The 14,009-nt window shown below is 42.5% G+C and overlaps 2 protein-coding genes across 2 annotated transcripts; one reads left to right on the top strand and one right to left on the bottom strand.

Moving 5' to 3' along the window:
* Window positions 1-225: 225 nt before the first annotated feature.
* LOC139456059 (uncharacterized) lies at window positions 226-9,699 on the top strand. The gene is made up of 3 exons (XM_071237566.1): window positions 226-478; window positions 7,832-8,701; window positions 9,683-9,699. Exons 1-3 carry the CDS (start codon window positions 226-228, stop codon window positions 9,697-9,699), a joined length of 1,140 nt encoding a protein of 379 aa, XP_071093667.1.
* Window positions 8,729-13,732, bottom strand: LOC139456163 (uncharacterized). Its single transcript, XM_071237717.1, has one exon. The coding sequence runs from the start codon at window positions 13,224-13,226 to the stop codon at window positions 11,382-11,384; it is 1,845 nt and encodes a 614-aa protein (XP_071093818.1). The 5' UTR covers window positions 13,227-13,732; the 3' UTR covers window positions 8,729-11,381.
* Between the last annotated feature and the right edge of the window lie 277 nt (window positions 13,733-14,009).

Here is a 14,009-nt window from a genome sequence, read left to right on the forward strand (position 1 = left end):
GATACCAAATATAAACCAACGGCCAGAAAAAAACCTTTAAAACACTCTAGTTAAAAAAGCACAAACCGTAACCACAAAACATGTATTGAAAAGATCAAAATCTCAACCAAATCAACATTTAAAAAAGCAGTCATATAGCATCCGATATTGGCAAGCTTTCAACGCGATGGACTAAGCGCACACACATTCGCTCAAGTTCAATGGCACGTCACATTAACAGCGTGTATGACCACCCCCTGCTATGAGACGCGCAAAAACTCTCCGGCGCACAGAAAAAGTCAGTCGTCTAATGACGTCACGTGGGATACGCAGACATTCTTCTTTGAGGGGCTGAATCAGTTCTCGTCGGTTGTCTGGAGGATGTGGTGGTTGTTGAACACGACGGTCGATGACATCCCAGAGGTGTACTATGAGGACATGGAAGAGGTGCGTGCAGGCCACGGCAACACGTTGACGTTCTTGACTGCAAGGAAGTTCTGTACGATTCGGGCTGTATGGGGTCTGGCGTTGTTATGCAAACTTATAAAACGGCGACCCTCTTCAAGTCACGTCGCTGCCCACGACGTACAGTACAGGCCCATCTCAATCTCTGACAATAGTGCACTGTCATTAACTGTTCTTTTTAAAGCCTGTAAGCCCCAATTCCTTGAGCGCTGAGTTGGCTGCCACTGTTTGTCGACTAACCTCACGCCTTAAGAAATTCGTCTCCCATGGTGTCACTGTCAGATACCGATTCAGAAGATGCACACTACGCAAGTACCGGTCTTCAATGGGCGTAGTTACCCTTGGTCGGCCTGTTCTGCATTGTTTCCATCATTGTACATACATATACAATGTCTCGTTTCATATTTGACGTTAATAACAGCGTCAAGACAAAGAAATGAGTGCCAAATCGAAAAGAAAACATTTAGTTTCTCTTTCAATACATGATATTATTAAAGATTATAGATTCCATCGTCTGTGGTCAATTTCCAGCCGAGATCTAGAAGTTGTATTTACTACCTGGGGTGAAAATGAGACATTATTCCTGTGTAACTATGGTGACCATTTATAAGTGGAATGGCTGGCACAATACAATGTGAGTTATGAGACAAGTTAAGTAGAATTTTAACCAGTTTCTGCCATGATAAGATGGAACATGGCCCAAAGTGTCTGTTTAGATCTTCAATTTGGGATGTGATTGGTTGACTGTTAAGGTGGTAGGGTAGTGGAAGAGCAGGACGTGCGAACCTGGTGGAAACACTGAATTTCAATGATCCATTCATATAATTTATATCACTATTTTGCCTTTTTTCCCCATGGAATCTGTTTCGGCAGATACGACGTTTGAATTTATATGGAGAACCTATTCGCATGACACATTGGTTGCTAGATGACATCGTGATAATTCAATGACATAATTGGTTCGAATCCTGGCTCGCCCTGATTATGTTTCTAGGTTTGTCAGTATCATACTCTTGCTCTTGGGTTTCACCAAACAGGTGAACATCTGACATTTGCATCACTTCATCACTGAAGCAATGTGTTATTGTTCAGCGTGTCAAAATAATGAGGGGGGGAAGTAATGCTGTGGACCACTTTGGTGAAACTCACGATGGCTGAGGGGGCACGGGTGGCCCAGTCGTCTAAGGCGCCGCGAGTCGCTGTGCAGAGTTGCGTCCCTTTGGCACACCAGAAACCTATGATTGTGGGCTCGAATCCCGGTTCACCCCGATTATGTTTTTAGATTTGTCAGCACCATACCCGTGCTCGTGGGTTTCACCGAAGTGGTAAATGTCTGAGACCTGCATCACTTCGGGCTTTCCTCCCACATTAAGCTGACACGCCGTGATATAACTGGAATACTGTTAAAAGTGGCGTTAACCCAACTCACTCACTCACTCACGATGGCTGAATGGAGCTGGTAGACCAAGAGTCATAATCGTCGCAGATCTGGGATCCTTGCACACTAAGGCAGACAACCCTTCACAGTAAACTGAGACAGATGTGATCACTGCATCTCTTTACACTGACATACCAAGAATCATATTCGATGCAGATCTTGGATTCGAATTACCAACCAGCGGATCCTAGCACAGTTAAGGCGGGCAACTCTTCACAGCAAGCTGAGACCCCTTTGACCACTGCACCTCTTTCAACTGACTTACCAAGAATAATAATCGATGCAGATCATGGATTCGAACCACCAACCAGGGATCCTAGAGTTAAGGGAGGCAACTCTTCACAGCAAACTGAAACCCCTTTGATCTCTGCGCCATGGTCAGTCAAGCGGAACACCCATTTTTCGCAAGTCCTCGTTGGACGTTTCCTACCAGTCATTCAGTACAATCACCTATATGGTACATGGTCGTTACAAAGAAAGGAGGGTCAACCTTCGAGACCATCACACAACAGATAGGCCTTTATGGAGGCGCAGCGATAACCGCAAAGTCTACACAGCTTATGAACACATGTCCTTCTCACGTCCCATTTATGACTTGACACATATTCCTACGTTTATATTTGTATACAAGGGACCACACTCTGCATGTAATATGGACAAGAAGGGGTTTGGTAGGTGAAAACAATCATCAAACATACTCAACAACTTGGCGACGTTTACACCGTTGACACAATAAACACTATGGACGCTGAAGGCGACGTTTCACGCCATTCACAAAACTGAGCCCTCATACCCAATAGACATAATAGCAAGATTCACCCTTATTCACTGAACACATGCTTGTGAAACGTGTAAGGGTCTTCATGGCCTGATTACTTGGAGTTTACTGGTAACTGCACAAACACTAGATATGCAATACGACCAGATAACGCGAACTGAATGCTCCATTGTGAATAAGATGAGATATTGCATTATGATGAGACACATGCCCGCGTTGACGTTAATTGTATATGCAGGTGCATGTTGCAGCAGGGCAATAACAACGTATTCATTATGTTGCAACATATTTAATTTCTTATTAACGTCCAGGTAACGATTTGAAATGTCTTTTATACTGTGGTCACGAAATATAAACCCATATGATGAGGAAATAGATTGACTTCATAACCGACTTAATTCAATATGGGGAACAAACAGCCAATGAGATAGTGAAGATTTATGAGAATACTATCTGCACCAAACTGTCTGTTCCATGGTTGAATTTCGTCGTACCCTTTGTTTGAAACTATCTTTTACAAATATGAACAATGGGTATTTGTCATGCTTTTTAAGTGTCATATTCCGAGTTGAGTGTATTCTTGACAGGCTGTATTTTTTTTTAAAAATTCAAGTTTATATGTGAACGTATGTTCGCATTGTCATATTTCTAGAAGGACTACAATAGTAGCAGTGTGGAGACCGTCATATAGACATCTGATTACCTGGAATTAATTTCACACACCACTCCTACTCATTATAGGTGTGTTAAAATAGACAGATGCTTTACGTACAGTTCAAAAATAGTTGTGTGTTTTTCATAAATATTCTGAACAGAGCAAGATATAAGCAATTTCAAAAGCTGACATGGCTCATGAATCGTTTGAGTAAAACTCTTTTCACGGTACAGTAGAATCGACTATGTTGTACAGGTAGGTGTGGTTTTGAGTTGACACGAAGTGGGCCACGCCCTATAAGGTGTGACTTTAAGTCGAACACACACCCATTGTCAAGGAATCGCCCACCACACCCCGGTCCACAACCTCCGAACGCTGCTTGACATAAATGAACTGTTTTATTAAAAGACGCATTCGTAAAGACATTTATCGAGGTGGAAACGCCTTGGATAATTTATGTGCGAGTATAGCCCAAGGGGTACTGCTTTGATATTTACTAGTATAATGCCTGTGCGTTAAATACTGCGTGGTACTTGCGAAATAAACCTTTATGATGTCAATACAACGTCAACCAAAATCCTGCTGGGACACTCAATGCAACTCACGCATATAGATGCATTTGTATATGAGTTGGAATATAAAATATGGAACTTTATGAATGAGCTCTTTTTATAGTTACCCTGGGGGCTATTCAGGGCTATTCATTGCCCTACACTGGGTCAAGTGAATCAAGACGTCATCATTTACCAAACAAATTGTCCTTGGCCTTCAGGAACACACACGAAGACAATCATAAACGTCATGCCTGACTACCTAGTTGGAACTTATCAAAATATATAACGTCATCGCCTGAGCAGAATCAGTCTGGATTAGTCTAAATGCGAAGACTGAGTTAAGATAAATTTAGCTGTTACTTTCATGGCGTTTACTAAATATGCTGATGGGAAAAACGTATGGACCACATCTATGTAACCGAAACTTGGCATTGCCTCCTAAATTTCGGTCAACACCAGAAAATAACCAGTCTCGATTGTGTGACGAAAGAGATTCCATTAGGCGTAAAAAGCAAAAGAGCGGTGAAAATTATATGAATGGATCACTGAAAATTAGTGATGACACCAGGTGTTCGCGAAAGGGTTTAGCATGTCCTGCCTTACCGGTAAGATTTCTTATGACATAATGGAATGTTAGTATGTGCGTCACGTCCATGCCAAACAGCCGCCGAAAACAGGGGCGGCAAGTAACTCAGTGGTTCAAGCGTTCGCCGATATGGACACAGTCTGATGTCCATCTTGGTGTCCCCCGCCGTAATGTGGATGGAATGTTGCTGAAGGTGGCGTCAAACATTACCCACCCCGTCGGCAAATGGCCAAAACACTAAACTTGATAACCGTTCCATTAGTTTTTTCCGTCAGTATACATGCAGTTGTAAAACGTGCAATGCAATGTTCATCCTTCTGTAAAGGTTATGGCATAATACACAAATCAGTATTTTACATTTTCTTCGATAAGGCGTACTATTGGCTTGAAAGCATTCGACACATCGGTCTAATATCTGTCTAATATCAGTTCTATCGAACTATGGATTAATTATGATTTTTCGCCGCCTTTAGCAATAATCCAACTACCTTGTACCCGGGTGGGGATTCGAACCTGGGTCTTGGGCGTGATGAGTGAACGCTTTAACCACTAGGCTACCAACCACCTCCATAACAACGTGAGACGAATATCAGTCACTGGTGAGTATCAACGTCTTGTGTCGAGTGACTTATTGTAGCTCTCTGAGCTTAGAGGGCTGTCGTTGGTGTATACGTCTAGTTTTTGTGATAAGTGAGTGAGTATGATTTTACGCCCCTTTTAGCAATATTCCAGCAATGACACTAGAAATCGACTTCACACATTGTACCCATGTCGGGAATCGAACCCGGTACTTCGGCGCGACAAGCGAACGCTTTAACCACTAGGCTACCCGACCACCCCCTTTGTGATTAACCCTGATGTTGTAAGCCTCGCAGACACTGAATACCTCGCGACCCGACCACACCCTGCCATGACTAACACTGCTACACTATATGATACAATATTTACAACAAAAGCCTCCCCACCTGCTGGTATAGTTTCCTTCATATCATGATAACTCACTGTGCGGCGTCAGACAACAACCAGACATGCTTGAGTGAGTGGAGGGTGTTTTCCCTTTTCGCGAACACCTGGTGTCAGCATCCGATGCCATCACTGATTTTCAGTGATCCATTCACATAATTTTCACCGCTATTTTGGAATCTGTTTCGGTTGATAATCAAGGCTATTCTTCTTGATGTTTATTCATAGTACAATTAAATTATTTGATATATTCCATTTTAGATTAATGTCGACAAGAAGTAAAATTCCAGTTTAAACCTTACTAAGTATACAGCACCGTATGCACAAACCTAGACTTAAATTAAGTCCCTGGATTACTGTCCATGCATTCCTTAGTTTTCTTATCCTCATTCCATAGAATCTCTCTCGGGGCACGATCACCAAGGCGTCTCAACGCGATGCACTTTACCTGTCGCCTGTACGAAACGCCCAAAGTGCATTTAATCCTTAAACACTCAATTCCGGGCGAAAATGTCAGAAACATCAACACATATAAAAAAAAAGACATTACCCTGGATATTTATTCGTTAATCCGGAAGTATAATTATGTATCCGGGCCATTTAAGTGGAAACGGTACCTTCCGGAATAACGTCCGGTGTCCCATGTGTTGAAGACGTGCACTGATGAGGGAGCAGATGGAGACAAGGACGCTACCACAGATTGTGTTTATGGGTCATGCTGGTGTAGAAACATTGACATCGATCATCATGACACCTCTTTAAAAGCCAGTTGACATCAAATACATGATCAGACCCAAGTACAACATGCGTGTCAAGCAAAAAGGACACATTTTTAAAATACAAGACACCAGTGTCGTTTTTTGGTCAAAAGAGAAGTTGAAACTACACGGATAAGGATAGCGAACGTCCGCTTTCTATATTTAATTAAAAAGCAACAAAACCCTTCCCATATTCATAAGAAATCTTTGCCAAAAGCAGAGTCGTTTATACGATTCCGACTATATCAGGAGCATGTGTTAATGAATCACTATGAAATAGCCATGATGCCAGGGGTTCGCGAAAAGGTGAGCGTATCATGTCCAGCCGGTGGCATCTGTCACAAACACATGCAAAGGCAAGGCAAGTGTTCACCTGAAGAAAAACTGTCAAAACGCAATGTTGATTACATCGAATTAAAAGAACAATGTTATTTTTTCAGGCTAGGGTATCGAAATGGGTGGTGTTGGTCGTGAGTCTAAAGAAAATTTTAAAAAATCCTCCTTTTTGAGGATTCGATAGAAATATGAAAACATTACATACACATTTCAGTTATACGTTTGTCTCTTACTGAAACAATTATTTCATGAATTCAACGTAAATATATTGGGAAAATAAACATTGCGTTTTCATAGTGCTTCATAATACGTCATAAATAGCGATAGAAAAGAAAAGTCATATTTGCTGTAACAATATACATTTATTAATAAAATATACGTAATTCTGAATAGAACTCTTTGATTACAGGTGGGCTGAAAGAAATGACGTCATCATGACGTCATAATGCAAAACAGGCGGGAAGACCATTGGTTATTTGGGTATTACATAATCATATTACTGTTAACAATGTGTTCAATAAAATATTCAATATAATACTAATTATGTGACTATTTGAGAATATTACTTTATCAACAAATTGCCTAAAAGAAGTACGAACTGAACCACATACTGGGAAATGTCATACAATATAATAACAATAAGAACAATGTCCTGAAAAAAAAAGCAATATTAATTTGATCTAATACATAGATGGAGCTTAAAGTAGCAAGCAAGTCTTGTCTTCAGCTAGACCTTAGATACTACTCAAAAAAGTTATTAAAGTTAAAACTTAAGGACCGCCCGATTCTTTCATATTATTATAGTTATTTTTACCATCTTATTAATATAGTTATTTATATAACAGTTGTTTATTCATAGTAATATGAAAGAATCGGTGGTACTTTACTTTTAACCTTAACAAATTTTGAGTAGTTCATACGTGTAGGTTACCGTAGACAAAAGGAGTATCATGGCATATACCAAAGGGCGCGACAACATCCCTATTAGGGATAATTGCCGTGCCTGCTTAGGGTCATTAAGTGTGTGCTGTGAACTGTGATTTCTCGTAAACAAACACCATGCTAAATATGGAACGTTGTTCTGTCTTGTGCCCGAGTTTGTTGAATAAATAAAACTATATGGAACAAAACTAAGGTTTTTATTTGAAACTGACCTTTGTTTTATATGATAGTTGTTGGGATTATCCTATTTGAAGAAAGAATGTATTTCTAGATTTCTAATGTGTGCAGTATGGTAATTATGTACCTGTGTACCTGTCCGGTGTAGCAGATCTATCTGTGTACCTGTCAGGTGTAAAATTTACTTGTGTACCTGTCAGGTGTAGCAGATCTACCTGTGTACCTGTCAGGTGTAGCAGATCTATCTGTGTACCTGTCAGGTGTAGCAGATCTACCTGTGTACCTGTCAGGTGTAGCAGATCTACCTGTGTACCTGTCAGGTGTAGCAGATATACCTGAGTACCTGTCAGGTGTAGCAGATCTATCTGTGTACCTGTCAGGTGTAGCAGATCTACCTGTGTACCTGTCAGGTGTAGCAGATCTACCTGTGTACCTGTCAGGTGTAGCAGATCTACCTGTGTACCTGTCAGGTGTAGCAGATCTACCTGTGTACCTGTCAGGTAAAGCAGATCTACCTGTGTACCTGTCAGGTGTAGAAGATCTACCTGTGTACCTGTCAGGTGTAGCAGATCTACCTGTGTACCTGTCAGGTGTAGCAGATCTACCTGTGTACCTGTCAGGTGTAGAAGATCTACCTGTGTACCTGTCAGGTGTAGCAGATCTACCTGTGTACCTGTCAGGTGAAGCAGATCTACCTCTGTACCTGTCAGGTGTAGCAGATCTACCTGTGTACCTGTCAGGTGTAGCAGATCTACCTGTGTACCTGTCAGGTGTAGCAGATCTACCTGTGTACCTGTCAGGTGTAGAAGATCTACCTGTGTACCTGTCAGGTGTAGCAGATCTACCTGTGTACCTGTCAGGTAAAGCAGATCTACCTCTGTACCTGCCCGGTGTAGCAGATCTACCTGTGTACCTGTCCGGTGTAGCAGATCTATCTGTGTACCTGTCAGGTGTAGCAGATCTACCTGTGTACCTGTCAGGTGTAGCAGATCTACCTGTGTACCTGTCAGGTGAAGCAGATCTACCTGTATGCCTGTCAGGTGTAGCAGATCTACCTGTGTACCTGTCAGGTAAAGCAGATCTACCTGTGTACCTGTCAGGTGTAAAATCTACCTGTGTACCTGTCAGGTGTAGCAGATCTACCTGTGTACCTGTCAGGTGTAAAATCTACCTGTGTACCTGTCAGGTGTAGCAGATCTACCTGTATGCCTGAACAAGTCGAAGAGACATTCTGTGTGCCTATGTGCCTGCTTAAACTCTTGTATTCCAAACAAAACCATTTGACAGCAAAACAAACCATTCAGAACCTTAAATAATAATATATTTCGTTGCGTAAGTGATTCACAAAACCAAATGTCAATTTTATCAAAACGAAACTTGCAACCACAGAAGAATGTTTCCAAATTAAAAGCAATATAAATATATTTCCGGAGGTTTTTTTGTTGTTTTTTTTAAATTAATAATAATTGAGTCGGATGGAAGGTCATCAATTTTATCATTTTGCTTTTCGTATTTGAAAGGCCTAAACATGCTTCCATGAGAAATGGAACTGTTACAAAGCAGAGGAACGCATAGGCAAGTTCAGGAACGCATTTAGCACACGTGGGCTTTTGTCATTAACCCACTTGGTGTCAGTACCAAGGATATTCACACATTGATCCCAAGTGTTAATATCAGCTTCCGATCTTTCAACTTAACATGAGACGTCGATTTGGTTCTATAGGGAGTTCCTGTGCGTACAACAGAGCATCACAATGATTGATAACAGGTAATAATTCCGAGTCGATGTTGCATTATGAATTTTATCGACCGTATTCTACAGTGTGTTGCACATTGTATAACTTTCATCTAATAACGAAACTGGGAAGTTTCAATATAAACTGCCGGGGAAATGAGAATATAGTTGATTGTGGTTTAAAAAAATGAAACAAACAAAAAATGGTTATTCGATGGTGATGTATTGGATACTGTTATAGTGTTTTGGTTTTGATAACGTTTGTTATGTTTTGGTCAAAATCATTTTTTAAGTGTATGTTTTTTTTGTTCTGCAGTTTACATCTGGTTTTAACCTATATAATATCAAAACAGTAGCTCAAATTCACGTGGTCGCTAATACAACAGAATCCCTTACTACATACGAAAACGAAACCGTTATTTGACCTGAATTGTAATAAAAAAACATACATTAATAATAAATGTTTCCAAAACTTGATAAAATAGTAATGAGTTGTAAATAAACAGGACATGTGATAGCATGTTCATTTCGTTTTGTTTAGCGTGGAATAAATTATTCAGAAGCCTTTGGCATACATTCTAATGGATCGTGACGTTACAAGGTCATAAATAGCATGCTAATGTGTGTGATCAGTAATGATGTTTGTTACAGCTCAAGAATTAGCCCCGGGGTGTTAAAGTATTACGCAATAACACAAACACAAAACCAGTTTACACAACAGCTCCCTATTGTAGACAGCTCCCAGTCAATTAGCAACCGTAATTAGTGTGTATGCACTGATTCCTGAATCGGTTTCCATGCGAAAAGATTAAACCGGATCGGGAATGATACCAGAAAGTAGTTTAAATATGTTATAAGCCTGGCAAATCCTAAACTGCTTTGTGCATAATGTGAACACTGAGTAAAAGTATTAGCTTCAAAGAGGTAGTCAACCCGAATGGCCTTTTATCGTTAGACAAATATTATACAGATATATATATTCCACATTTTATATAAATATAAGTTTCGAAAAATGTAAATGAATATTGTATTTTCTCGCATTCAATGTTTGGCGAGTTAGGAGAAAATCCGAAGAATGTTTGACTTGGCTGTCAAGTTTGCACTGTAAACGTGTTTGATGGAGATTCACAAAACCCGCCCTGGGGTGTAAGTTGAGCAGTGTTCAGTAAACACAGACCATACCCAATTGCTGTAGTTCGGTGCTAATTCACTGCTAATAGAATTTTCAGAATTATTTTGTTTCTATACAGAAAGAGTGCCCACTAATATACTATATGACTCATTTACAAGTTTATTTACATAACGTAACATTGTGACACTGTTAGTAAACACGTACGAGATAGCTATTGCGACGAAGTAATCAGTGTTTGGTAGCCCGTTTGTGAAATCTTACAAAACTGACTGAACATTCCCTGCTGTTAATTGTCTATCTTGTAAGTGTCTTTATCGTTTCTATAACTACGATAGATTATGCTTTACCTCACAATATTGCCGATATATCGTACCTGTTTAAACGATAACCTGCAGCAATAGATGACGAGCATTAACATGTATGTACAAGAGCATTTCGTTTGCGTAACTGTAAAACTGATACTTTGTACATGAATGAGTATGACATTGTGTATAACATTTGCACATAGGGGTATATATCTCACGTTTAAAATAATGCTCGTGGTAGTTATTCTATTGTTTATATTTGTTGACCTTTCACCTGATGCGTCACCTCTCTAGTTGACCTTCACCCTTTACCTTTGACCTCTCCGAAAGCAAGCCTAAATGTCAGCTTGCTGTTTCTCACCAACTCAGGTAAAGGTCACTTTGCGCTGGAGGTCAAGTCGATCCTCACAAACATACACACTGTACCATCCTGCACCCTTCCCAGAATTCCTACACGTCATGCGCGTGTCGCCATCTTGCAAAATCCGCAGGCAGGTCACTCCAGTCTGCTTAAGCCGACGAAGACGGGTTCGAGTGGACACACACATATTCCAAATGACGTATTTTGAAATCATCCCCTAGTACATATGAAATTCGTCCTCACCACGAACCCTTGAAGCCATATGTTCGTTGAGTGCATAAGCAGACATACCCCCTTCATTGAGATGAGGATTCCTGCTTTGTGCTTCCAGGTTCTTGGAGAAGGCTCGTTCGCTCATATTCATATTTTCCTTCTTTCTGAAGTCTCGTGGCAGCCTTGGGTAGCTCCTGTCAAACATATTGGGATTCTCTGACATGTAACCACTATAACTGTCAGTTGAGTCACTGGGAATGCCATACACTCTCTTCTTACTCTTCTTCTCCTTCTTATTCTTCTTATTCTTCTTCCCCTTCTTCCCCTTGCCCTCTGGAGGAGGAACAGATCTTGCTCTGCCTTCTACGTACATTGGCATGTAGGGGTAACGCTGCGGGCCGTACATGTAGTACCCATGTTGTGGGGGAGGGGCAAAGCCGTTGGATGGGAATGCACCCAGGGGAGGGCGGTGACGAAGGTCGTAGTCCTCCCTGCGGCTAATCCTGGGGCCCCTGGGTCTAGACTCGTAATCTGTGGGTGGGGTTCTTGGTCTAGAACTGAGTTCGCTTGAAAGGTCGCCATTATCGCCGTTCATGGTTCTTTTAGGGAATGTTTCATCGTGGATGTTTCTTGGGGATGAAGATCGGGATGAGCCCGATCCTGACCCTGACGAATGTGACCCCCTTCTTTGGGGTCGTCGTTTGATGACGTAGGGTGCGTCAATGAAAACCGGCGGTGGTGGCATGAACACATGTGGATCCTGACGGGGGTACCCAGGGATCATCCTCGGGCGCATCAGGGTAGGAGGTGGGGAGAAGAACCTCCCTCTTCGAACAATGTGTGGGGGTGCAGCAATCACTGTAGGTGGAGGAGGTGGGACTGCTCTTATAGGTATGACCGGTGCGGGGCGTGGGTGGGGCAGGGTCATAGATGCCCCGGGGGGCATGGCAGCCACTGTGACGGGCTGACTGTAAACTGACCTCCGATCTCCAGCAGGTCTGCCTGCGAAGGGTGCATGAGAAGATGCGTTTAGATAATCCCCTTCAACATCTGATACAGGATCTACGGTATATTTCTTTACCTTTGATGTTTTGGTGCTGTAGAAGTAGCCATGCTCTGGGGGGTTATCCATAAATTCGGGGGCAACTCCGTTGGTGGACACCGGTCGTCTCTCCCCCGAAATCAGCCTGACTGGGTAGTCCTGCATCCCTGATGATGATCGGAGAATAGTGTTGCTTTCAGGGCGAACCGTTGGGGTAACAATGTTCTCCAACCCATGCGACCGCGCCACTGGGTTGGGAACGTTCTCAACTCCAAAGGAAGGCGTTGGGGAGAGGACAGTACCATTTATCCTCGCTTTGCTCATTTTATCAGCCGTGGAAGTTTTCTGCACCAATTCCAAAGAGTCCCGTGCACTTTCACAAACAAAACCATGACACTCCAGAACCTTCTTGCCTTTAGTGCGGCGCGTGATCGCTGTGAAAATCGCCGGCCTCCTAGAATTGGCACCACCTGCTGCGGGGGAGCTTAAAGAGACAAACTTAGCCACTTTTTCCCCTGTGGCTGTGTTGACGGTGTTGATACATCGGACAGCGGCACATAATGTCAAAGAAGTGATCGGGAACCAGATTATCGTCCCCGAGTCGTCGTCATTCAGCAACAACTGCAACCCCGTGGGCAAGACCGTCAGGGTGGATTTCATCCCATCAATCGTAGACCCCTCTTCTACGGGGTAGTGCTCCTTAAGGGGCTGTTGTATAGCCTCAAGGCCCTCCGATGTCTCCAGAGGGACGGAGCTGCCGATATACAAGACACTCTTCCTACACATCACTGTATCCTCGACCGGCATTTTGACCGTTTATGATCCAACAGTTACGAAATAAAATAAACCACAACACAGTAAGGTTTAAACGTCACCAGTTCAATCCTCCAATCAATGTCCCTTGTTTTCCACACGAAGTGTCACAGCAGAAAAGCTACAGCGACGCTGTCAGTTTTGTGGCGTGTGTTTCGTTGGCTTCCCAATGAAGCGGGGAGCGAGGCTGTTGAAGGGAGTCCCTCTGAACTCTCGTAGCATTTGTGTAAGGGGAGGATCTAGTTACGGGAGCTGGCGTGATGTCCCGGTTAAGCACATTCTACACTTCCTGACTCATTCGGACAATACGCCCTCCACTGGCGAAGGAATACGTCCTGTTTTCTCGACGGTCGGCAGTACACTGTATGTCTCTCGCTCTCCACCTCAATCTGAAAACATCAATCGACGACAGCGTTCACTTGGTCAACTGTGTCGCACTGAGCAGCGGAGAAATTCCGGCACGGGAGCTTAACAGCGCGGACCCGCTCGTATGCTAATCTAGTGTTCAGAATGCATGACTTATTACGGGATCTACCAATGAGAACCGGTTTGGCTGGTGACTATTTTCGTCAGCGGGCACCGTGGAGAGACGGTATCTCTGAAACCTCGTTTTCCTGCTAAATACCATACACACGTGTGAAGGAGAATCTCTGTAAAAGTTGCTTGTTAAATGACAGCTGAAATAAACCTAGGTGAATTAGATGGGTACCCAATCTCTACTCTCACAACCGTCGTTCGCCCTTTCCTGAGAAGACACACACATTCCATAACCGCTCA

The sequence above is a fragment of the Haliotis cracherodii genome, unplaced genomic scaffold, assembly GCF_022045235.1.
Source record: "Haliotis cracherodii isolate W230 unplaced genomic scaffold, xgHalCrac1.p SCAF_11, whole genome shotgun sequence".
NCBI classification, from domain to species: Eukaryota; Metazoa; Mollusca; class Gastropoda; order Lepetellida; family Haliotidae; genus Haliotis; species Haliotis cracherodii.

What these genes read in the sequence shown, in the direction of transcription:
- LOC139456059 (XM_071237566.1), top strand. Translation starts at nt 226, where the DNA reads ATGACCACCCCCTGCTATGAGACGCGCAAAAACTCTCCGGCGCACAGA. An exon ending in CTTGACTGCAAGGAAGTTCT is followed by an intron (nt 479 to 7,831) that starts GTACGATTCGGG and finishes TGTACCTGTCAG; the next exon opens with GTGTAGCAGATCTACCTGTG.
- LOC139456163 (XM_071237717.1), bottom strand. Translation starts at nt 13,226, where the DNA reads ATGCCGGTCGAGGATACAGTGATGTGTAGGAAGAGTGTCTTGTATATC.